The sequence below is a fragment of the Hippoglossus stenolepis genome, chromosome 1, assembly GCF_022539355.2.
Source record: "Hippoglossus stenolepis isolate QCI-W04-F060 chromosome 1, HSTE1.2, whole genome shotgun sequence".
Classification (NCBI taxonomy): Eukaryota; Metazoa; Chordata; class Actinopteri; order Pleuronectiformes; family Pleuronectidae; genus Hippoglossus; species Hippoglossus stenolepis.
In genome coordinates, this window is record NC_061483.1 from 3,455,787 (window position 1) to 3,482,953 (window position 27,167).

General features: G+C 43.0%; 1 protein-coding gene across 1 annotated transcript in view; it reads left to right on the plus strand.

Annotated features, from left to right (window-relative positions):
• Positions 1-2,622: 2,622 nt before the first annotated feature.
• Positions 2,623-27,167, plus strand: part of LOC118103932 (NACHT, LRR and PYD domains-containing protein 12-like) — a gene marked incomplete at its 3' end in the record, with an annotated part of 64,956 nt that continues 40,411 nt past the window's right edge. The window contains exons 1-3 of the mRNA XM_047343493.1: positions 2,623-2,752; positions 17,304-17,423; positions 17,887-18,095. Of these exons, the coding sequence (XP_047199449.1) occupies positions 2,703-2,752; positions 17,304-17,423; positions 17,887-18,095 (379 nt within the window). The remainder of the gene's footprint in view (positions 2,753-17,303; positions 17,424-17,886; positions 18,096-27,167) is intronic.

The following is a 27,167-nucleotide window of genomic DNA, read 5'->3' on the forward strand; positions in this document are numbered from 1 at the left end:
CTTCGTCGTCCATCCATTAAAGCTTCTCAGCTTGTGCATGATCGCCCAGCCTCAGCCACTGACCGTTTTGCCACAGTTTTGTAATTTCCAGTACATTTCTGTGGAAGAAATGTAGTTATTAGTGCTAATTGTATGTGAAGTAAAAAATTTCCTTAAAAAAGAACCGTCCATTTAAATCAAAACAAATCAATTTAGGCTAATTGTTTGTATGTATTAGACTTTGTGTTTGCATGTAGACAAATTTTACATTTTAAATATGAATCTCGAGTGCTAGCAACTAATTGGTTTACAATTGGAAGCGCTCGCTTGCTGCCGGGAGACGGGGCTGCAGCGGCAAGCGCAACCTGGGTCAGCTACAGCATCCAGGAGCCACCGACTACTCCTGCAGTGGTCCTGAACACACACACACACACACAAAGTACAATGTTCTGGTGCCTCTGCTGTCAGGAGGTCAGACTTCTGGCAGCTTCATCTGCAGCAGTCGACACAATGACAACTTTGGCTGTCATTTATATTTATAGTTTTGATTTCAGCCGTGAAAAGTTTTGATGCTGCAAGATACATTTTACAACAATTAAACCATCATCTGTAGTTAAAGATGGGGCGACATGACTGCTCCTCAAAAGTAAACCAAATGATCTTGATCGCCCTTACTGGCTGGCTGCAGTATAATTCATAAATCTTGCCTCCTCCATGTTAGTAGTTTGGGACCAGAGATATTTTGGCTTCATTTTGATCAACAGGAGGAAGTTGAGGCGTCATCCATCTTTATTTTACAGTCATGGTTCAAAATTACTGTTCAAACTGCTGTAGCGCCACCTCCTGTCAGCCTGCACACTCTCCACATCTCACTCCCATTGTACTAGTTTTTGTAAATAACTAAATTTCCTAATGTTTGAAAATGTTTTGCAACATCAAACAGCACTTTGAGATTTCCCTCTTATTAAGACAATACATTGTAAGTAACTTACTGATTACACACATCTTTTAGATAATCAGAGTCAGGTGAATGAACTGATTTGAATCCAGCAGTATGTGGAGCACTTTTGTTATTTTATTAGGAGTTCGACAGAGCAAAGCTGTTTTTATTTGGTGAAACATTTGGTCAAGCGGAGAAGAAACAAACCAAACTTTGATTTGGTTTCAATTGCTCGATGACAGAAAATACAGGAGAGCACGGTGGGCGTTATAGATGCATGTTTCTCTGTGGACCAAACTTCTTTCTGTGTTGTTCGCCTCAAACACTGGATATTTTAAAGTTAAAGAGGATTTGTATTATACAAATCACATTTGCATTTTCAATAAATATTTCCTTTTGAAAAGTAAAACAGGTTTCGTCTGTTATTTAGATAACAGGATGCTGTGCAATATAGATGATGTTATCCCTGGTTATTATATTATTATTATTATTGTGTATATTATTATTATTATTATTATTATTATTATACTCATTGTCAGGTTGTTCTGCTGCCCCCTGGCGGCCAAACATCGGCTGAATAGACAACAGGTCTTGATCCTGGATCAGTAACAGGAGACGCTCACAGTCAGGACAATGATCCGAAAATAAGTGTGAACGTGAACCAGTTCATTTCATGTGCTTATGAACTGGACTTTGAACTGGTTGTTCCAAGTGAACTGGTTCAACACGGAGGAGGAGCATGAGAACAGGAGGTGTCAGACTCCATTTTCACTGGGATGAGCAGAAGGAAGAAAAGTGAGCAGGTGAGTGTGAACACAACTTTCTGAAGGGTTCTACTGTCACACTGCCCCCCACAGCCGGTCCATTGGGCATTTACAGGCCCAGGGCCCTGACAGGGTTCAGTTTCTCACGTTCCACCGGAAGGTGTGAAGGTCTCGATTCTTGGATGCATCAATGGACTCTGCATCGATGAAGGGCCCTGAACTCAATGACTCGTGTTTTTCAATGCGTTCACAGTGTCAGAGGTTTCCCACCCGCGAATAATTCTAACACCGCTGCTTCAGGACAGACGAACATTAAAGGTCCGGTCTGTGTCGAGTCGTTCCTCCTCTGACCTGCGCTCACTTCCGCTTTATAACAGAAACACAGTCTAGTTATCCAGGACACGGACAGGACACTAGAGTTCACTTTGTGTTGGTTTGATTCTCTACAGTTTATAGAGACACATATTTAAACTTGCAACACAACACGGGACATGATACACACACACACACACACACACACACAGGAGTCACGTGATTGCCAGTAAATGCAGAGAGGAGAGGCAGCCAGTGAAGTCTTTACCAGACTTTGTTCCCTTTCATAAGCAGGCAGAGGGGAGAGCATTAAGTCTGAGGCTGTGGTGAGTGTTCAACAACATTAATATTATTCATTCCATATTGTTTACTGTCACAGACTCTGAGTCAGTTTTACTAAGTGGACTTTAGAGAGAAGAAGATTCAGGATGAACTTCTGTCAATTCAATCAACAGAGTTTGACTCAACGCTGTGATCGGCAGAGTCCAGCATTAAACCCTGGCACATCTGGAGTTACGACGACAGGGAAACAGTGTAGGAGGTTGACTCATTCTGTTGAAGAAACACAGGTTTATGTACTAGCTTCATTGTGTGTGTTTGGGCTCAGTGTTTCTCTCAGACTGAAGATGAGTGGTTATGAGGAGGAAGAGGAGGACAGAGCAGAGTCTCAGTGTTCAGCTGTGTGTCTCCTGAAGAGTGACAGATCCATGGAACCTCCTATATTCTTCAGTAATGAACCTGGACCCTCAAACACAAAGTAGAGACCTGCTACAAACATGTGAACCTCAAACTGGATCCTCAGAGAATGAACCAGTGAATGATGTGTTCTGAATAAAAACATGTTTACAGTTTGCAGAGGTCAGGACCACAGACTGAGAGCAGAGTCTCGAGGTCCAACTGTGTCTCTGAAGAGTGACTGGTCAATGGATCCTCCTCTAAATTTAGAAATAGACTGGACCCTCACACACAGAGTAAGGGCTATTTCACTGTGACCTGCTCTGAAGAGGATTTAGTTTCCTCTAGTGCTGGCCCCTGCATTAGGACACAGCTTCATTGAAGTTGAGTGACCCAATCTCCTCAGAATCACTCAAAGGCTCTGGACCTCCACCAAGAACCAACATCCTTATGAAACCACTGAAATTCACTGAGAGACTCATTTTTTATTTTGGATCTGCACCAAATTCCACACACTCGTAACGTAGTCCACTCTGAACATGCGGTAACCTGTGGCTGGGACATGCATGATTTATCCCGGGAAATGTCTTCACAGAGAGAGGAGTCATGTTTCACGAGGAGGAGCAGTCGTCCTGCTGTGCTTCGTGTCAGGGCGTCCTGAAGAGATCCAGTCTCCACCAGCTGTGGACACTGGTTCTGCAGACAGTGCATCACCTCATACTGGGACAGTCTGGTTCTTGGAGACTCCTCCTGTCCCCAGTGTGGACAAAGATCAGAACAGGAGCTGGGCTCAGACAGCCGGTCAGAGCAGCACTGGCAGTGTGTCTGCTGATGTCTTCCTTACAGCAACCTTTATGTTGTTTTATTTATTCTTCATACATCACTCAACATTTAACATTGTTATAAAAGCACAAAGTTTAAAAAGCTTTTTATTTTCTGTAGTTTTTCTGGTGTTGTGCCATAATGCATTAAACGTGATACCAACAAAATGGTGTGCCTTTGACATTCAATAAATTTGGTTATCAAGAATTAAATATTAAATATTAATATTTTATTATTAATATTAAATAATAACAATTACAGTTAAAGTTACCTCAGAACACCACCCTTCAAGGAAGGGAAAAGATAGCCAATTTATTGATTAAGTCTCCTTAAAGGTTAACTACAAATTTGAACTCTGATTAGCCAATTAAGAACATATAACCAAAATTACCATATAGATAGTTAGCTAAGTTGAAGGATATGGGTCTTGACCAAAGTGAGGTTAGCGAAATTCACTTGTAAACATTAATGCAGAAAAACATTTGTGAGAAAAGCATTTATTATAGACTATAATAAAGTGTAAGCTTTCTAGTAGGTCTAATTGCTAAACAAAGATAGGTATGTGTGTCTGTGACGAGTCAGCGTCTTTCAAAATGGCGGCTGGCCAATTGGAATGTTTACGACCTGTAGAATATTAGGGTGAAGAGTTATGCGTGTGTCTGTGTGTGCCAAATTAGAGAAGGTTGCTAGATGCTTGTACAGGAAGGACTGAAGAGCATAACTGGCATTAACTTTCTCAACAACTTGTAACCACAATGTCGCACAAATCAAATAAGAAACCTGCAGAATGAATAAACAGTCTTGCTTAGCCTAGTATAATTATTAAAGCCCAGTTGTGTTACCCGTCCGTCAGAAGGGGAAAAAGAGGAAGTTGCTGTGCAGTTCGAGTTCTGTGAAGTCTTCTGGCTGGTTGTGGCTCCTTAGTGATTCTGTTGAGCTGTGCAAAGCTCAGTTGCTGGCTGAGTTTGCAAGCAGGACATGGTCATTTGCTTGAAGGGTTGGTAGAGCTTGGAGTGCGAAGAGGTTTCCTTGGTAAGATGAGCTGGAAGCTGCACCTTTGTGCTCCTCTCGAAGAGTTGGATGGAAAAGAGAAGATGTGACTGGAGAAGCCAGGCTTCTTCCCTCGGCGATCACGAGGGAAAGAGGCATGACAGCCCCTTCTCTCCGTGGAAGGAGTGTAGAAAGGCAGAGAGACAGAGGGAGAGAGAACAGGCCTTATATTGGCCCGGTGACCTCACAGGTCATGGGGTCCCAGAGTGACCAATGGGAGTTGAAACCTGTGTCCCTGGGGTTTCACACCTCTTTGTGACGTTGATGTACCCCCAGGAGACTGAGTTCCCTTGCTCTGGTTTTGATGGCCTGGGAGACTGAGTCCTGGAGGAACATGCGGCTTCAAGCTTTGACTGGACATGTGATACGAAGTGTTGTCTCCACAAAAGCCAGGTCCCAACACTGGATCTGATGAAAACAATCAGCAGATTCTCAGTTCTCTATCTCATGACATTGTTTCTTGTCTTTCAGCAGGTAAATGGTCTGCAGGAGGTTTTAGATGAACATAAACTCAGTCTGAGGAGGGGGTGAACATGTGACTGGAAGGAACTGATGGGCAAGGAGATGGGGCCTCCTCAACCAGGATCTACCTGAGCTCTACATCACAGAGGACAGAGTGAAGAGGTTAATACTCAACATGAGGTACAGAGGCAGCTTGAGACGGCTTCCAAGATGAAGATCCTCCACGACCTCCCATCAAGTGCCAACATCTTTAAAGCCTTAGCAATGTAGAGCAGCATCAAGTCAGTCCTGACCAGCGCTCAGCTGGCGTTGGAAAAACCTTACTCGGTGCAGAAGTTCACTCTGGACTGGGCAGAGGAGTTTGAAAAGCCAGATGTGGGTCTGCACTGACTGTGCTTCGTTCAGGCTGAACCTGGTGAAGGATTGTGGCACAGTCTTCTCACGCTGCTCGTGTTTTCCATCCCAGCGTTACAGAAGCTCACAGCAGAGCGGCTCGCTGTCTGTAAACCTTTATTTTCATCTTTGACAAGCTGGATGAAAGCAGACGCTTCTCTGGACTTCAACCTGAAGCTTGTGTCTGATGTCACTGCGAGGTCATCAGTCGCGTGCTGCTGACAAACCTCATCCAGGGAATCTGGCTTCCCTCGCTCCTCAAATCTGGATAACCTCCAGACCTGCGGCGTCAATCAGATCCCTCCTGCATGACAGGGTCACAGAGTACGAGGCACGGACGCCCAGAAGGAGGTACTTCAGGGAGGAGATTCAGTGATGAAGAGCTGTGCAGCAGAATCATCACACATCAAGGCGTCCAGGAGTCTCATCATGTGTCAAATCCCAGTCTTCTGCTGGATCAGTGCTACAGTTCTGGGCACATGATGACCTGTGAACCAGAGAGGAGAGCTGCCCAAGACCCTGACTGACCTGTACTCACACTTCCTGCTGGTTCAGACAAACAGGAAGAACAACAAGTACGGTGAGGACATGAGACAACTCCACAGCAGCTAGCGGAGGCTGACAGGGACATTCTACTGAAGCTGGGAGGCTGGCGCTTAAACATCTGGAGAAGGAAACATCATGTTCTACCAAGAGAGACCTGGAGCGGTGTGGTCTTAATGTCACAGAGGCCTCCAGTGTACTCAGGAGTTTGTACTGAGATCTTCAGAAGAGAGTGTGTGATCTTCAGAAATCAGTCTCTGCTTTGTTCATCTGACGTTCAGGAGTTTCTGGCTGCAGTCTACATGTTTCCCTGTTACACCAAGAGGAACACAGAGAGAACCCTCAACAACTTCTTGGGAACATATGGGAACACAGACAGTACCTTCTCCCTGGATGACCTCCTGAAGAGAACCATGGAAAATCCCTCACCAGTGCAAATGGTCATCTGGACCTGTTTGTTCGCTTCCTTCATGGCCTCAGTCTGAGTCCAACCCAGAGAGTCTTAGGAGGCCTGCTGGGTCGGGACAGAGAACAGTCAAAGATCATCCAAGAGAGTCTTAGAGTCCTGCTGGGTCGAACAGTGAACAATCCAAAGATCATCCAGAGTCATCAGCAACCTGAAGGATGGAGAGTGGTGACATTCTCTGATGACATCAACATCTTCCCACTGTCTGACTGAGATGAGCGACCATAGTTCATCAGCAGATCTAGCAGTTCCTGACGTCAGAGAACAGATCGAAGGAGGAACTCTCTGAGATCCACTGCTCAACTCTGGCCTACATGCTGCAGATGTCAGAGGAGGTTCTGGATAGTGCATTGGACACAAGTTCAACACATCAGACCAAAGTCGACGGAGACTGATCCCTGCTGTGAGGAACTGCAGGAAGGCTCAGTGAAGTCCAGACATGGTCAATAACAGAACATGTAGATCGGAGTGGGTTGATTGGAGACTGAGATTGGCTCCAGGCCTGAGCCTTCTAAAGTATAGAAAGTGGCTACTGGCTGGAGTGCTGTGTGTATGTATTTATACGTATATACTTAAATATGTATATACATTTGGTTTGCTATATACATTCTCAGTGATATTTACATGCAAACAACTCGATCAGATGTGAAGTGAAATCCAAGTGATCACTGTGCTGGGTTTTCGTATATTTATTTATATATAAGGGCTGTCAAAATTAAGCATTAACGGCGGGATGATTAGTGTGGAATTGCGTGCTCATTATTTTACTTGCCATGCGCAGAATGAGCCGCTCCATGAACCATTTAAACATCATAAAATGACACAAATCAACATGTTGTACTCAGTACAACAGAGATCACTCCTATCAGGACTCAGTGTTAAAATGGCGACACGCAGACATGATCCGGCTGCTCGATTCAGAACCAAACGCACATGACCGGCGTTTGTCACCTGAATCATCCCAATAAAATGAACTATGAGCGTGAACTGATTCATTTGCCTGCATCGAACTAAACTTGGAACTCGTTCTTTTTAAGTGTGAACTGGCTCAACACTGCGCTGCAGATGGGCAGGTAGATTTCACATTCACATTTAATTGTGTAAGGGTTTTGAATTTGTTTGTTTGATTTAAAGAAAAGAAAAGTTTTATTAAAAAAAGCAAAGGCTAAGAAGCCCCGATTGTTTAAGATAAAGGTTCTTTTAGTTTGATAAAAAAGTAAAAAGTTCTAAATAACGTATATGTTTAGCAAGCCAAAGCAAAGGGCAGCCACATTTTAATTATGGTGGTATGTTTTAGTTTGATTTTATTACTATTTTTTCAATCTTAATAACTATCATTTGGAGTTGTCAACAATAACAAAACTAATGTTAAATGTATATATCCACCTTCTATCATTTATCTTTCTGTTCCCACAACAATACCACAGAATAAAGTTTTCAGTCATTTACAAACAGTGATTAATCAGATAAATCACAGCTTCTCTGTGTTGGGATAAAGGAATCTTTGACTGTTCCTTTAAACTGAAAAACAGAAATGGAAATATCGTTTGATACAACTACTTTCTGGTCAAACTAAATTACCACCCCTCGTTTGTCGCCACCACCCGCCAATTACAGTGTCGAATCCTCCAGAGTTCTGACATATTTGCATTCCACAATAATGTGGGAGTCCTGTAACCTTTGACCTTTGGCCACTAAATCTAATCAGTTTATCTTTGAAGTCCAACTGGTCAAAATGCTGAAGAAATCCCTAAAGACAGACTTGAGACATCATGTTCAAGAGGCTAGAAACATGTTGTGTGACCTTGACCTTTGACCTTTGACCCATTAGATCATAAGGTTCCTCTGTCAGTCTAAATGAACATGCCAAATCTGAAAAGGATTCTCTTGAGGAGTTTTTAACATGTTCATGAGGCAAAGAGGGGATTTACCAGGGTGAGGGTCAAATGATCGTTTTTGTGAAAGTTGTGTTTTCTGGTTTATTCTAATAGATATTTTCTTCAATCACAGACTTGGATGGTTTATTAGAGCTCTCAGGGCCTTTCACTGTGAAGTCGTGGCCTCCCAGCTCTGAAGTCAGACCTCACATCTGAGAACTGGATCTGAGAGGAAACACCCTGCAGGATTCAGGAGTAGAAGCTGCTGTGTTCTGGACTGGAGAATCAAACTGTCAACTGGAGACTCTAGGGTCTTAAATCATCCCCTAGCCCACTTTTCCAACTTTCTTTATTATTCCAATTATTTCTTTAAGTGTCTCAGTTCTGCTCTGCTCACTGTCCCTCAGTCATCCTGTCACTCACCCAGCCTGTCAGTCCGTCCCTCATCAACTCCATTCACCTGCACTCACCTGCTCCTGATCACAAAGAAAGTGTCCCAGTAAATAACATGTGGACTGAGGCGAGCATAATCCTCCTCAGGTTTTCAAATAAGACACATTCTTATTGAAACCGATTGGACAGTTGGCTAAGTATGAAACAAACAAGGAAGTGACTGACAGGAGCCATCCCCTACTTTAAACAGTGTTAATTACACCATTATCAGTGACCAAACACTACAGAGAAGAAGGAGATAAATGAAACAATGATCCAACATGTCGATCTCTCAGTGTTTATATTTAGGTGCAATTGGACCTAGAGTCAACAGCATGTTGAAGTCTGTGTTGACAGTAGCGATCCACAGCAGAGTGGACACATTCAAATATTAATATTTCTTTATCCAGGTTGAATCTCTGCAGTCTGTCAAGATCAGCTGTTCTTCAGCTTCAGCTCTGAGGTCAAACCCCTCTCATCTGGGAGAACTGGATCTGAGTAACAGCGACCTGCAGGACTCAGGGTGGAAAGAGGCTGGTTTTCTTCAGAGTCCAACCTGTCGACTGGAGACTCTGAGAGGTCAGACATATGTTTTATTGTTAAAGGTTCAGTGTGTAGAATTTAGTGACATCTGGTGGTGAAGTGTCATGTTGCAGCCGAACACCCCTCACCTCACCTCACTTCAAACATATGAAGAGAACCTGTAGTAGCTTCAGTTGTCATAGAAACTCAAAGGTTTAGTCTGTCCAGTCTAGACTCGGTAAAAAACATGTCTGCCTCTGTAGAGAGGACCCGCTCCTGAAGTAAATATAAAGTATATACATAAATATAATGTAGTTAAATATAAAAGTATTTAAACATAAATGTCTCTTTATAAGTGAAAACAACAATTTGTACAATTTAGTGTTTTCTTATGTGCAAATGTTCAAAAAAAAGGAATTTTTACTTGCTCGTACAATCTCCTGTGCCACTGCACTACGATATAGCATTCCTTACAAACCCTACGGTGAAAATGTGTATATAATGTAATATATTAATTCATTTAATTAACATAATTTTATTATGAGGCGCATTACGCCACTGGTCAACAAGTGACTCTGCTCCTCTGATGTTTTCTAATCACTCACACTTAGAACCCGAATCTTTATAAGAAACCTGCACAGATTCATATTTATGTTTCCTGGATAAGCAGGCGTCGCTTTAACTTCTGCAACAAGAAGTTCAAACACTGCGTTCGTAGTAATCTGGAGGGAACTTCTGTCTGCGAAGCGTGCATGTGAATGTGTGTGAGTGTCTGTCTGCCGTCTCTATTCGTCTTCACACACAAACTGATAATCACATGTGTTGATTATTAATGGATGATCATGACTCCCAGATGGTTCCGTCACTTTAACCTGATGTCTATTTTGTGTGCGTCCGTCACGTGTTGTGTATGAGTTTAAACATGTGTCTCATAAACTCTAGAATCAAGCTCAGCACAAAGTGAACGTCAGTCCTGTCGTGTCCTATTGACGATCAGTGCTGATATTTTATTGTTAAAGTTTAAAGTGAGCGCAGGTCAGGAGTGAGAGGGAAGCTCCACAGAATCTGACCTGGGGCGACCAGGCGTTTAATGGCGTCTGTCCTGGTCCTGGCGCGGCCCGGTGTTATAATTATTCAGCAGTGGAAACCCACTCGACTATGACGTAGCTGAACACATGATTCGTTGTGTCCTGCATCGATGCAGAGTCGTCCTCCCTCACTGCAGGAGCCCCAACATTAACACATGTGCTGCTGCAGCTGCTCCTCCGGCTCTGTGCTGTGTCCCGTCTTCCTAACCTGATGTGGTATGACTCTATTCCCAGACACATGATTGGTTTGTGTTGTCTGTCAAAACATTGGCCAGGATGTGATTCTATAAGTGTCTTGAATTTCTATCGAGGAAAGTTATATCTGATATCTGTATAACTGAGCTGAGAGATGTTTTGTAGAATAGCGCTGAGGACTGGTCAGGCTCAATGTGGCTGATTTTACTGTGAAAGCAATCAATGCTGGACAATATGTACATGTAATGTTTCTGTGAAGCTAACCAGGACTTGTCAGTGGTCCTGTGTTGACCACATGACAGCGTGCTGCGTTCGTGTTCTGGGCTCATTTCAAACATGAGCCCTTCCTCTGGTTTCAGGACTTACATTCTAGGGTCGTCCATGCCTTTATCTTTTTCACCACTAGATCTATGCCCGCCCTGTACACCACGTGTTACTCAGGCTCCCTGCCACTTTCAACTGGTCAAACTGCTGCTCAGATCGCGCCACTTCAAGAAAACATGATCATAGAACTGTAAGCCCTCTTCACACATCAACTGTGGAACATGGTCAGAAAAGTGGGTCGGACATTTTCTGGAGCTGAAGCAGCAGCAGGAGATTGTCGGGTCCGGTGGCCTGGTTTCACAGCAACAGGAACGTACTGGGAACAGTGTCGGACGAGGGGTGGAGCCAAAGCACATATCTCCATGATAACTTAGTTCGTTAGGGTTATGTTAAGTTACAGGTTCACTGTAGAAGAGTTAGTGACGTCTCCAGGTGTCGTACATGTGGACGTAGTCCACTTGTTCACATGTACGACTCCTGAACATGTCCAGCAAGATATTTAGAGACATCTGAGCTGGTGAAGTTACATATTACAAACAACTGAACCCCGGGGACACAGGGCTTTCAAGCTGTTTTCCCGGTGTGGACTCTGTAAAATGGTGTCTGGACATTTTCTGAGTTTGACTTTCACATACTGCTATGAAGATAGATTACGGGCAACCAGGAGGCAGGACATGACGAATAAATTCTGCTGTGGAAAGATCAGTGTTGTTGTTTTACAGCTCCTACACACACAGCGTCAGCCCTCGCTCACCAAAGCTCTGGAATCTCCTCGTGTTTGAAGTTGCAGCGTCTTCCGTCTTCTACGTGTTGGCTCCTCTTCTTCATCCTGAGATATTTGTGTCTTCCGGTTTCGTCCGTCACGTGTTTGTGTCATCCAACGTCCACTCGCTCTGTGAATCCTCTGGACATTCACCTGCTCTATTCTCACATGGACTCCTCGAAACTTTATTGGAAGCCCAGAAAGGAAAAGTTCGAAAATGTCCATTAACCCGACTCAAGCTTCAATGCAGGTCTGAAAACAGAGACAGTGAAGTTTAGTCAAGTCCTTTATTTTTCCCATGGAGGCTCAGTTTAATTTACAGTGAAGTTTAATCCTTTATACTTTATATAGTCTTCTCTAAAATGGATGGCTAATAACTCTCTCCTCTCTGGAAAGAAGCCAAAAGTCATATATGCCTCCAACCAGTTCAGAGCATGACTTCTCACTGGTATTAAACAGCAACATCACATCTCCCTGATCCTCCCTTCTCCATTGGCTCCCTGTCCGTTTTAAATTGATTTTAGATTTTACTGATCACTTTTAAAACATCTGGCCCCAAACTTCTACATCACAGAATTATTGAGCCAGTATGTTCCTGCCTTGTATAGATCCTCAGATGGATCCTGCTGTTCCAAAGTCCAGGTTGGAAATAAACCGTGACCGTGCTTTTACCATCAGGCTATAAACTGGGCAGCCCCCTGAGGAGATGAAAGCGAAGTCAGTGACTTCTTAAAACCATTTTATAGACTTGCTTTATGTGATGTTGTGCTTTTACGTGTTTTTATAATTTTCACCTTTTATTTACTTGTTCATTTTCTTCTCTATTGTCATTTTACTGCTTTTGTAGGTTCCAAGGTTTTTATTTACTTTAATTTGCTTTGCTGTCAAAGCACTTGCATAAACTCCTGTTTTAAAGTACAATATCAATGAAGTTTATTATTATTATTTATCCAGGTTGGAGGCCCAGTCTGTCAGAGATCAGCTGTTCTTCTCTGGCTTCAGCTCTGAGAGTCAAGCCCCTCTCATCTGGAGAACTGGATCTGAGTCTAAATGACCTGCAGGACTCAGGAGTGAAGGAGCTGTGTGGTTTTCTACAGAGTCCAACCTGTCGACTGGAGACTCTGAGGCCAGTTCACTGACTGACTTTTGTAGATCTCATATCTATAATACAGCATTGATACACAATTAATCTCATTTAATCCTAATTTAACATAATTCTTCTTCATACATAATTTTGCAAACTCTGGTTTTAAAAAGTACTGTATCAATAAAGTTTATTATTGTTATTAATTATCCAGGTTGTATCACTGCAGTCTGTCAGAGATCAGCTGTTCTTCTCTGGCTTCAGCTCTGAGGTCAAACCCCTCTCATCTGAGAGAACTGGATCTGAGTAGAAACAACAAGCTGCAGGACTCAGGAGTGAAGGAGCTGTGTGGTTTTCTACAGAGTCCAACCTGTCGACTGGAGACTCTGAGGTCAGTTCACTGACTGACTTTTGTAGATCTCATATCTATAATACAGCATTTATACACAATTGATCTCATTTAATTCTAATTTAACATAATTCCTCTTCATACATAACTTGAATCCATTTATTAATTAATCTGTGACATTTTAAATATTCAGCTACTTGTTAAAACACATCTGAGTTTAGTTCTGGATTTCCTAAACTGATCTGCAGGACAGAGACCGGGTCCAAATAATCTATTTTTACTGAATCAGGACTCGTTTTTAGTCCAACATGTCTGATTTCATATTTATCTTCAATGATATGAGTCTGTGCTCACATGAATATTTGTCTGTTATTTTCACACATGAGCTCAGTTTAATTTACAGTTAAGTTTTATCCTTTATTCAGGTTGAGGAGCTGCAGACTGTCAGAGATCAGCTGTTCTTCTCTGGCTTCAGCTCTGAGGTCAAACCCCTCTCATCTGAGAGAACTGGATCTGAGTGAAAACAACCTGCAGGACTCAGGAGTGAAGGAGCTGCTTGATCTAAAGCAGAGTTCAGGCTGTCGACTGGAGACTCTGAGGTCAGTAGATGGTTGGAGTCAGTCCACGCTGCTTTCATCAGTATTTTACTAAACACAGTCAGTATCACAGTTCAGATCCAGGGTCTGTGCTACCAAGCAGGATTTGTGGTTATCAGGTTAACTTCAGGTTTAGTTTTTTCAGTCCTACGAAGCTCGTTGACTTCTTATCGGGGTAAATCACCATGTTAACTTATGATGAACGGCTAACCTGCTCCAGGTTAAGTTGGAGATCAACCCGTATAAAAGCTCCGCCCACTGACCACAGTGACTCTACACTGTTGTGTGGTGCACACTCTCCTTAAAGGGACGGATAAGGGAAGTTTAAATCAACGTCTGGTTGGTTCAGTTGATCTCTAACTCACCCAGAACATCTCAATCTCTCCAGACTCATCCTGTCACCAAAACACCAGATGCACTCAGTCAGCTTCCTGAAGATAGGTCCATGTGTTTTTATTGAGTAGTAATGTTAGAAGTTTCCACCACAGTGTGTGTCCTCAGAGTCAGTGTGTGTCCTCAGAGTCAGTGTGTGTCCTCAGAGTCAGTGTGTGTCCTCAGAGTCAGTGTGTGTCCTCAGAGTCAGTGTGTGTCCTCAGAGACAGTGTGTGTCCTCAGAGTCAGTATGTGTCCTCAGAGTCAGTGTGTTTCCTCAGAGTCAGTGTGTGTCCTCAAAGTCAGTGAGACAGTGTTTGTCCTTAGTGTCAGTGTGTGTCCTCAGAGTCAGTGTGTCCTCAGAGTCAGTGAGACAGTGTTTGTCCTCAGTGTCAGTGTGTGTCCTCAGAGACAATGTCTGTCCTCAGAGTCAGTGTGTGTCCTCAGAGACAGTGAGACAGTGTGTGTCCTCAGAGTCAGTGTGTGTCCTCAGAGTCAGTGAGACAGTGTGTGTCCTCAGAGTCAGTGAGACAGTGTGTGTCCTCAGAGTCAGTGTGTGTCCTCAGAGACAGTGAGACAGTGTGTGTCACATCCTGGGATTCAAACGTTTCTCATCAAGAAACTTCTTCTCTTCCACTCGTCTTGTTAGTAAACAACAGATTCAGATCTCGTGGTCTGGAGTTATTTATCTCGTTCACACTATTATATCGTGGTCACGTAATATATTTTTACCAAATTCCACCAGGGGCGCTGTAACTTACACATTGACACAATCCCAGATTTTACCAGCTGTTCTTCCTGCATTTAGCAGCTGTAACTGAGTTTCTTTTATTCTGGATCATGTGTTTGTTCTCCTCTGATTTTATCATAGAACAGTTTGATCCTCGTTGTGAAATATGAGGCTCTGCTGTCAGTCAAACTGTCCATGTCTGTGATTGGTCATACACAGTAAACCCCGCCCTTTTATGTGCACGTGCTCACACAGTGAAACATGTCTTCACCTGTAACAGCAGTAAATCCACCTCTCAGGTGTCCACTGTAACTTTGACATGCAGAGGAAACACACTTAGCTCTTAGCGTGTTCATTCCAACACGTGAACATGAAGCAGAGAGGAAGCTGCTCCACCTCTGAACAGGACTGAAGTCCCTGCTGCTCTTTCTACTGGATGTGCTGCATCACTGACTCACAGCTGATGAAGTGAGTCTCTGGAAACACTGATGTCTTCTTCTCTCAACAGTTGGTGATGGTCTTCGTGGAGGTGAGTGTGAAGAGGACAGTGTGTGTGGACGGAGGCTGAGCTGTGTCCTGAGGATCCAGAGGCTGAAGCAGCAGCAGCTTGTGTGTAGAGCGGCTCTGACTGGGCCTTGTTGCTGGGACGCAGAGTGGAGACAGAGCTCCAGAGGAATCAGAGGAGGTGAGCTGCTCTGAGATCAGCTGTCACACAGTGTCCAGTCCACCATCCTCCCTGTGTGTTCCTGTGGATGTGACACAGCATCATCAGTGGATCTGCTGCTGCTCTGTCCTTTGACTCAGTGTCTGCAGACACACTCACGCTCCTCCACCTCCTCCACTCTTTTATTCACTCACATATTCTGAACACAAACACACTCAGCAGATTGTTTCTGTTCACACCTACGCTCAATGTAGAGTCTCCAATTTACCCAACCCCTGATCTGCATGTGTTTGTGAGATGAAGCCGGAACACCTGGAGAAAACACGGGGAGAACATGCAGACTCCACACAGGAAGAGCCCATCTGAACCGGGATTCAAACCAGGAACCTTCAGGCTGTGAGGCGACAGTGCCAACCACCGCGCAGCCCCAAAGTCTTGCCCCTCGCTACCGATTGTGTTTATTCACATGAAGAATGTGTTTATTGAAATGACACAACACCAACAGAATATATAAACCCTCTGTAAAGAGTCACATATAGTGTATTTAATGTTGTCTTTATTATTTTCCACCTTTGTCCCTCAGTATGTCTCCATGTGTGTATAACCACATTCTGTGTGTCTCTTTATGAGCTTAAAGTTCCTGGATTCACGTCACAAATTGATTTAGTTTAGATTCACAGCCCAAAACTCAAACTCTCTCAGTCTGATTATCAGGAGAAGACGTTTAAAAGAACAAGTCTGGTGATATTTTATATTTATTTTTCTTCTTGTTGATATAAACATATTGTGTGTGCATCCACAGCCTGACACATCTCATGTGTTTGTGCCATAGAGCTCCATCCGCCGCTGGAAATAGTCCCCAACAAATGCACTGTTTCCTCCTGTGAGCGGCTGTTTCAGGAAGCTCCACTCCACAGGACAACATGCTGAGTTTCACGTTATAACGTGATACAGATCTTCCCATTCTAGAGTCAAGAAAACTGTGATTCATACAATTTAGATCAAACACACTAGTGGAAACATCACAAGGATTATTTTATATTTAATTTCCAAAGATGGATCTTTTCACCTGAGTCTTACACACTGCAGCTTTAAATGGTCTGTGAGCAACTCTCATATCTACTGTAAAGAGAGAGAGGAGGAGACTGAGAACAGGGACGTGTCAGACTCCATTTTCACTTGGATGAGCAGAAGGAAGAAAAGTGAGCAGGTGAGTGTGAACACAACTTTCTGAAAGTTTTACTGTCACACTCTCACACCTGCTGTTAACATCCGTCTGCTGATCACACGACTCTAAGTTTGTCAGTTCACACCTGGTGACAGACGTAGTTTCATGTGATCGGATCCCCAGAGACAGATGTGAACAGCAGCTGTGGAACAAAGAGCCTTCAAAGGACTAATTAACAGAGTTAACTCACAGTTTCATGTTTTATCTTCATCACATCTGTTCATCAAGTGTTTAATAACAGAACGTGTTTTCAGAATCATACGTTACAGTCACCTTAGCTGGTGTGTGTGTGTGTGTGTGTGTGTGTGTGTGTGTGTGTGTGTGTGTGTGTGTGTGTGTGTGTGTGTGTGTGTGTGTGTGTCTGTATTTTGGGTGTGTTTCTTGACAGACTTGTTTGTCCTGATTCCTTTGTGCTTACAGTGTTTTTCCTCTCAGACTGAAGATGAGTGGTTATGAGGAGGAAGAGGAGAACAGAGCAGAGTCTCCAGTGTTCATCTGTGAGTCTCTGAAGAGTGACCAGTCCATGGGACATCCTGAAAACTTCAGTAATGAACCTGGACCCTCACACACAAAGTAAGAGACCTGCTACAAACACGTGAACCTCCAAACTGAATCCTCAGAGAACGAACCAGTGAATGATGTGTTCTGAATAAAAACATGTTTGTGTTTGCAGAGGTCAGGACCACAGATTGAGAGCAGAGTCTCCAGGGTCCAGCTGTGTGTCTCTGAAGAGTGACCAGTCCATGGGACATCCTCAAAACTTCAGTAATGAACCTGGACCCTCACACACAGAGTAAGAGACTGTTTCTACTGTGACCTGCTCTGAAGAGGATTTAGTTTCCTCTAGTGTGGCCCCTGCATTAGGACACAGCTTCATTGAAGTTGGTGACTAATCTCTCAGAATCACTCAAAGAGCTCAGACCTCCACCAAGAACCAACACGCTCCTTATGAAACCACTTTGAGATTCACTAGAGACTCATTTTTATTTGGATCTGCACCAAATTCCACACACTCATAAACATCAGTCCTCTGAACATGTCTGTGAAAGAGGAACCCCCCCCCTGATCTGGTTCACAGACCACATCCTTCCAAAAAGTTTACTGGTAATCTGTTCAGTGTTTTTTTATAATCCCACTAACGAACAAACCAACCAACACACAAACATACTGGGTGAAAACAAAACCTCATGGACAGAAGTAATGACAATCTGTGACTGTGACATGTCAGTTATCAGGAAATGTCTTCACAGGGAGAGGAAGAGGAGTCATGTTTCTGAGGAGGAGCAGTCGTCCTGCTGTGCTTCGTGTCAGGACGTCCTGAAGGATCCAGTCTCCACCAGCTGTGGACACTGGTTCTGTAGACAGTGCATCACCTCATACTGGGACCAGTCTGGTTCTTCAGGAGACTCCTCCTGTCCCCAGTGTGGACAAAGATCCAGAACAGGAGCTGGAGCTCAGACAGCCGGTCAGAGCAGCACTGTACATGTGTCTGCTGATGTCTTCACTTCTGACAACAGCACATGTTGTTTTATTTTGTTCCTTCATACAGCATCAACATTTAACATCGATATAAAAGCACAAAGTTAAAAGCTTTATTTTCTGTAGTTTTTCTGGATCTGATGAAAACAATCAGCAGATTCTCAGATTCTCTGTCTCTGACATTGTTTCTTGTCTTTCAGCAGATCGTGGTCTGCAGGAGGTTTTAGATGAACATAAGCTCAGTCTGAGGAGGAGATGTGAACATGTGACTGAAGGAACTGATGAAACAGGAAGTAGAACCCTCCTCAACAGGATCTACACTGAGCTCTACATCACAGAGGGACAGAGTGAAGAGGTTAATACTCAACATGAGGTGAGGCAGCTTGGAGACGGCTTCCAAGATGAAGATCCTCCACGAACTCCCATCAAGTGCCACGACATCTTTAAAGCCTTAACTGACCAGCAGAGCAGCATCAGAGTCGTCCTGACCAACGGCGGCGCTGGCGTTGGAAAAACTCTTCGGTGCAGAAGTTCACTCTGACTGGGCAGAGGGTTTAAAAACCAAGATGTGGGTCTGCTGACTGTGCTTTCGTTCAGGAGCTGAACCTGGTGAAAGACCAGCAGCACAGTCTTCTCACGCTGCTCCGTGTTTTCCATCCAGCGTTACAGAAGCTCACGGCAGAGACGCCGCTGTCTGTAAACCTTTGTTCATCTTTGACGGCCTGGATGAAAGCAGACTTTCTCTGGACTTCAACCACAAGAAGGTTGTGTCTGATATCACACAGACGTCATCAGTCAACGTGCTGCTGACAAACCTCATCCAGGGAATCTGCTTCCTCGGCTCTGGATAACCTCCAGACCTGCGGGCCAATCAGATCCCTCCTGCTGTGTCGACAGGGTCACAGAAGTACGAGGCTTCACTGACGCCCAGAAGGAGGAGTACTTCAGGAGGAGATTCAGTGATGAAGAGCTGTGCAGCAGAATCATCTCACACATCAAGACGTCCAGGAGCCTCCACATCATGTGTCAAATCCCAGTCTTCTGCTGGATCAGTGCTACAGTTCTGGAGCACATGTTGACCACAGACCAGAGAGGAGAGCTGCCCAAGACCCTGACTGACCTGTACTCACACTTCCTGCTGGTTCAGACAAAGAGGAAGAACAACAAGTACGGTGAGGGACATGAGACGACTCCACAGCAGCTGATGGACGCTGACAGGGACGTTCTACTGAAGCTGGGGAGGCTGGCGCTTAAACATCTGGAGGATGGAAACATCATGTTCTACCAAGAAGACCTGGAGCGGTGTGGTCTTAATGTCACAGAGGCCTCAGTGTACTCAGGAGTTTGTACTGAGATCTTCAGAAGAGAGTGTGTGATCTTCCAGAAATCAGTCTACTGCTTTGTTCATCTGAGCGTTCAGGAGTTTCTGGCTGCAGTCTACATGTTCCACTGTTACACCAAGAGGAACACAGAAGAACTCAACAACTTCTTGGGAACATATGGGAACACAGACAGTACCTTCTCCCTGGATGACCTCCTGAAGAGAACCATGAAGAAATCCCTCACCAGTACAAATGGTCATCTGGACCTGTTTGTTCGCTTCCTTCACGGCCTCAGTCTGGAGTCCAACCAGAGAGTCTTAGGAGGCCTGCTGGTTCAGACAGAGAACAATCCAAAGATCATCCAGAGAGTCTTAGGAGGCCTGCTGGTTCAGACAGAGAACAATCCAAAGATCATCCAGAGAGTCTTAGGAGACCTGCTGGGTCTGACAGGGAACAATCCAAATATCATCCAGAGAGTCATCACCAACCTGAAGGAGATGGAGACTGGTGACATTTCTCCTGACAGAAGCATCAACATCTTCCACTGTCTGATTGAGATGAACGACCACTCAGTTCATCAGCAGATGCAACAGTTCCTGACGTCAGAGAACAGATCGAAGGAGAAACTCTCTGAGATCCACTGTTCAGCTCTGGCCTACATACTGCAGATGTCAGAGGAGGTTCTGGATGAGTTGGACCTGGAGAAGTTCAACACATCAGACCAGGGTCGATGGAGACTGATCCCAGCTGTGAGGAACTGCAGGAAGGCTCGGTGAGTCCAGACATGATCAATAACATGTTCAATCAGTGGAGATGAGTCGTTCTTCAAATACACTCAGTGTTAAATGGTTCTCATTGTTTTGGGCAGCATGGTGTTGCAGTGGTCAACACTGTTAGTGCAGCCTTTCTGTGAGGAGGAGGTTCTCCTGGTGTCTGCAGGGTTTTCTCTGGGTTCTCCAGCTTCCTCCACAAACCCAAAGACATGTAGATCGGAGTTAGGTTGATTGGAGACTGAGATTCAGTGTCAGCTGAGATTGGCTCCAGGCCCCTGAGACCGCTAAAGGATAAGTGGCTACTGGCTGGTGTGTGTGTGTGTGTGTGTGTGTGTGTGTGTGTGTGTGTGTGTGTGTGTGTGTGTGTGTGTGTGTGTGTGTGTGTGTGTGTGTGTGTGTGTGTGTGTGTGTGTGTGTGTGTGTGTGTGTGTGTGTGTGTGTGTGTTTATACGTATGTATACTTAAATATATGTATACATTTGGTTTGTATATATACATTCTCAGTGTTCTCATTTATATATAAGAGCAACTAGATCAGATGTGGAGAGTGAAATCCAAGTGATCACTGTTTGCCGTATATTTATTTATATATATATATAAGGGCTGTCAAAATTAACGCGTTAACGTGGGATGATTAATTTGTGGAATTAACGTGTTAATTATTTTAACGCATTAACGCATGCGCAGAATGAGCCGCTCCATGAACCCATACGAGACAGCCACATTTAATTATGGTGTGGTATGTTTTAGTTAGATTTTATTGTATTTTTCAATCTTACTAACTATCATTTGGACTTGTCATCAATAACAAAACTAATGTTAAATGTATATATCCACCTTCTGTCATTTATCTTTCTGTTCCCACAACAATATACAGAGATAAAGGGGATTTTTCAGGCATTTAGAAACGGTGATTAATCAGATAAATCACAGCTTCAGTGTGTTTAGGATGAGAATCACTGACTGTTCCTTTAAACTGAAGAAGCAGAACTGGAAATATCGTTTATTCTTCTTTCTTGTCAAACTAGAATTACCACCCTGCATTTGTACGCCACCACCAACCAGTGCAGTGTCCGTCCCTCCAGGTTCCTGACATGTTGCATTCACAATAATATGAGGTCACTGTAACCTTTGACCTTTGACCACTGAAATCTAATCAGTTTATCTTTGAGTCCAACTGGTCAAAATGTGAAGAAATCCCCTAAAGACAGACTTGAGACATCATGTTCAAGAGGCCAGAAACATGTTGTGTGACCTTGAGCTTTGACCTTTGACCACCTGAATCTAATGAGTCTAAATGAACGCTTGTACCAAATCTGAAAGGATTCTCTTGAGGAGTTTTTAACATGTTCATGAGGCAAAAAGGGGATTTACCAGGGTGAGGGTCACATGATCACGTTTTGTATGAATGTTGTGTTTTCTGATTTTATTCTAACTGATATTTTCTTTAATTACAGACTCGGTGGTTGTGAACTCTCAGAGACTCACTGTGAAGTCATGGCCTCAGCTCTGAAGTCAGACCCCTCACATCTGAGAGAACTGGATCTGAGCTTCAACGACCTGCATGATTCAGGAGTGAAGCTGCTGTGTTCTGGACTGGAGAGTCCAAACTGTCGACTGGAGACTCTGAGGTCCTTAAATCCTTCTTCACTTTTCCAACTTTCTTTCTTATTTGGTCATTATTTATTTAAATTGTCTCAGTTCTGCTCTGCTCACTGTCCCTCAGTCATCTGTCACTCACCCAGCCTGTCAGTCACCTCATCAACTCCATTCACCTGCACTCACCTGCTCCTGATCACTAAGAAAGTGTCAGTAAATAACATGTGGACTGAGGCCGAGCACTCGTCCTCCTCAGGTTTTCAAAATAAGACACATTCTTATTGAAACACGTTGGCCAGTTGATAAGTATAGAAACAAACAGGAAGTGACTGTCAGGAGCCATCCCTACTTTAAACAGTGTTTAATTACACAAACCTGCTCAGTGACCAAACACACAGAGAAGAAGCTGATGAATGAAACAATGGTCCAACATGTCTGATCTGATATTTATCTTCAGGTCACAGACTGGACTGAGGTCAGCAGCATGTTGAGAGTCTGTGTTGACATGATGACGATCCACAACAACAGGACGACACATTCAAATATTCATATTTCTTTATCCAGGTTGAAGAGCTGCAGTGTGTCAGAGATCAGCTGTTCTTCTCTGGCTTCAGCTCTGAGGTCAAACCCCTCTCATCTGAGAGAACTGGATCTGAGCTACAACGACCTGCAGGACTCAGGAGTGAAGGAGCTGTGTGGTTTTCTACAGAGTCCAACCTGTCGACTGGAGACTCTGAGGTCAGTTCACTGACTGACTTTTGTAGATCTCATATCTATAATACAGCATTTATACCCAATTGATCTCATTCAATTCTAATTTAACATAATTCCTCTTCATACATAGCTTGAATCCATTGATTAATTAATCTGTGACATTTTAAATATTCAGCTACTTGTTAAAACCCATGTGAGTTTAGTTCTGGATTTCCTAAACTGATCTGCAGGACAGAGACCGGGTCCAAATAATATATTTTTACTGAATCAGGAATAGTTTTTAGTCCAACATGTCTGATTTCATATTCATCTCCCATGTTATGAGTCTGTGCTGACATGAATATTTGTATGTTATTTTCACACATGAATTCAGTTTAATTTACAGTTTAGTTTGATCCTTTATCCAGGTTGGAGGGCTGCAGACTGTCAGAGATCAGCTGTTCTTCTCTGGCTTCAGCTCTGAGGTCAAACCCCTCTCATCTGAGAGAACTGGATCTGAGTAGACACAACAACCTGCAGGACTCAGGAGTGAAGGAGCTGTGTGGTTTTCTACAGAGTCCAACCTGTCGACTGGAGACTCTGAGGTCAGTTCACTGACTGACTTTTGTCGATCTCGTATCTATAAAACAGCATTTATACCCAATTGATCTCATTTAATTATAATTTAACATAATTCCTCTTCATACATAGCTTGAATCCCTTGATTAATTAATCTGTGACATTTTAAATATTCAGCTACTTGTTAAAACACATCTGAGTTTAGTTCTGGATTTCCTAAACTGATCTTCAGGACAGAGACCGGGTCCAAATAATATATTTTTACTGAATCAGGACTCGGTTTTAGTCCATCATGTCTGATTTCATATTTATCTTCCATGTTATGAGTCTGTGCTGACATGACTATTTTTATGTTATTTTCACACATGAATTCAGTTTAATTTACAGTTTAGTTTGATCCTTTATCCAGGTTGAAGAGCTGCAGTCTGTCAGAGATCAGCTGTTCTTCTCTGGCTTCAGCTCTGAGGTCAAACCCCTCTCATCTGAGAGAACTGGATCTGACTGACAACATCCTGCAGGACTCAGGAGTGAAGGAGCTGTGTGGTTTTCTACAGAGTCCAACCTGTCGACTGGAGACTCTGAGGTCAGTTCACTGACTGACTTTTGTAGATCTCATATCTATAATACAGCATTTATACCCAATTGATCTCATTTAATTCTAATTTAACATAATTCCCCTTCGTACATAACTTGAATCCAATCATTAAATAATCTGTGACATTTTAAATATTCAGCTACTTGTTAAAACACATCTGAGTTTAGTTCTGGATTTCCTAAACTGATCTTCAGGACAGAGACCGGGTCCAAATAATATATTTTTACTGAATCAGGACTCGTTTTTAGTCCAACATGTCTGATTTCATATTCATCTTCTATGTTATGAGTCTGTGCTGACATGAATATTTCACACATGAATTCAGTTTAATTTACAATTTAGTTTGATCCTTTATCCAGGTTGGAGAGCTGCAGACTGTCAGAGATCAGCTGTTCTTCTCTGGCTTCAGCTCTGAGGTCAAACCCCTCTCATCTGAGAGAACTGGATCTGACTGAAAACAAGCTGAAGGACTCAGGAGTGAAGGAGCTGTGTGGTTTTCTACAGAGTCCAACCTGTCGACTGGAGACTCTGAGGTCAGACATCATGTTTTATTGTTAAAGGTTCAGTATGTAGAATTTAGTGACATCTAGTGGTGAAGTGTCATGTTGCAGCTGACCACCCCTCACCTCACCCTCCCCTTCCAAACATGAAAGAGAACCTGTGGTAGCTTCAGTTGTCATAGAAACTCAAAAGGTTTAGTTGGTTCAGTCTGGGCTACTGTAAAAAAACATGGCTGCCTCTGTAGAGAGGACCCGCTCCTGATGTAAATATAAAGTATGTAAATTTAATTTAGTTTATTATAAATGTCTAATTTTAAGGTAAAGAAAACAACAATTAGTTTCCAACCAGTTCAGAACGCAGCAGCTTCTCACTGGTATTAAACGGCAACATCACATCTCCCTGATCCTCGCTTCTCTCCATTGGCTCCCTGTCCGTTTTAGAATTGATTTTAAGATTTTACTGATCACTTTTAAAGCATCTGGCCCCAAACTACATCACAGAATTATTGAGCCTGTATGTTCCTGCGCGCAGCCTTAGATCCTCAGGTGGATCCTGCTGTTCCAAAGTCCAGGTTGGAAACTAAACCGTGACCGTGCTTTTACCATCAGGGCCCCTCGGCTTTGGAACAGCCCCCTGAGGAGATAAGGTGGAGTCAGTGACTTCTTTTAAATCACTTCTTCAAACCCATTTTTATAGACTTGCTTTTATGTGATGTTGTGTTTTTACTGTGTTTTATTACTTGTTCTTTTATCTCTATTGTCATTTTACTATTTTTATGGGTTCAAATTTGTATTTACTTTTTTGTCTTCCTGTCAAAGCACTTTGTAAACTCTGTTTTTAAAAAATTCGATATAAATAAAGTTTATTATTGTTATTCTTTATCCAGGTTGGATCACTGCAGTCTGTCAGAGATCAGCTGTTCTTCTCTGGCTTCAGCTCTCAGGTCAAACCCCTCTCATCTGAGAGAACTGGATCTGAGTAGAAACAACGACCTGCAGGACTCAGGAGTGAAGGAGCTGTGTGGTTTTCTACAGAGTCCAACCTGTCGACTGGAGACTCTGAGGTCAGTTCACTGACTGACTTTTGTAGATCTCATATCTATAATACAGCATTTATACCCAATTGATCTCATTTACTTCTAATTTAACATAATTCCTCTTCATACATAACTTGAATCCATTCATTAATTAATCTGTGACATTTTAAATATTCAGCTACTTGTTTAAACACATCTGAGTTTAGTTCTGGATTTCCTAAACTGATCTGCAGGACAGAGACCGGGTCCAAATTATCTATTTTTACTGAATCAGGACTCGTTGTTAGTCCAACATGTCTGATTTCATATTTATCTTCCATGTTATGAGTCTGTGCTGACATGAATATTTGTCTGTTATTTTCACACATGAACTCAGTTTAATTTACAGTTAAGTTTTATCCTTTATCCAGGTTGGAGAGTTGCAGTCTGTCAGAGATCAGCTGTTCTTCTCTGGCTTCAGCTCTGAGGTCAAACCCCTCTCATCTGACAAAACTGGATCTTAGTAACAATGACCTGCAGGACTCAGTAGTGAAGGAGCTGTGTGGCTTTCTACGGAGTCCAACCTGTCGACTGGAGACTCTGAGGTCAGACATCATGTTTTATTGTTAAAGGTTCAGTGTGTAGAATTTGGTGACATCTAGTGGTGAAGTGTCATGTTTTAGCTGAACACCCCTCCTCCAAACATGAAAGAGATCCTGTGGTAGCTTCAGTTGTCATAGAAACTCAAAAGGTTTAGTTTGTCCAGTCTGGGCTACTGTAAAAAACATGGCTGTCTCTGAAGAGAGGACCCACTCCTGATGTAAATATAAAGTATGTAAATATAATGTAGTTAAATATAAATGTCTCATTTTAGGGTAAAGAAAACAACAATTAGTTTCCAACCAGTTCAGAACGCAGCAGCTTCTCACTGGTATTAAACGGCAACATCACATCTCCCTGATCCTCGCTTCTCTCATTGGCTCCCTGTCCGTTTTAGAATTGATTTTAAGATTTTACTGATCACTTTTAAAGCATCTGGCCCCAAACTACATCACAGAATTATTGAGCCCGTATGTTCCTGCACGCAGCCTTAGATCCTCAGGTGGATCCTGCTGTTCCAACGTCCAGGTTGAAAACTAAACCGTGACCGTGCTTTTACCATCAGGGCCTCTCGGCTTTGGAACGGCCCCCTGAGGAGATAAGGCGGAGTCAATGACTTCTTTTAAATCACTTCTTAAAACCCACTTTTATAGACTTGTTTTTAAAAAGTACTATATCAATAAAGTTTATTATTGTTATTCTTTATCCAGGTTGGAGGGCTGCAGCCTGTCAAAGATCAGTTGTTCTTCTCTGGCTTCAGCTCTGAGGTCAAACCCCTCTCATCTGAGAGAACTGGATCTGAGTAGACACAACAACCTGCAGGACTCAGGAGTGAAGGAGCTGTGTGGTTTTCTACAGAGTCCAACCTGTCGACTGGAGGCTCTGAGGTCAGTTCACTGACTGACTTTTGTAGATCTCATATCTATAGAACAGCATTTATACACAATTGATCTCATTTAATTCTAATTTAACATAATTCCTCTTCATACATAACTTGAATCCATTCATTAATTAATCTGTGACATTTTAAATATTCAGCTACTTGTTCAAACACATCAGAGTTTAGTTCTGGATTTCCTAAACTGATCTGCAGGACAGAGACCGGGTCCAAATAATATATTTTTACTGAATCAGGACTCATTTTTAGTCCAACATGTCTGATTTCATATTTATCTTCCATGTTATGAATCTGTGCTCACATGAATATGTTTGTGTTATTTTCACACATGAACTCAGTTTAATTTACAGTTAAGTTTTATCCTTTATTCAGGTTGAGGAGCTGCAGTCTGTCAGAGATCAGCTGTTCTTCTCTGGCTTCAGCTCTGAGGTCAAACCCCTCTCATCTGAGAGAACTGGATCTGACTCTAAATGACCTGCAGGA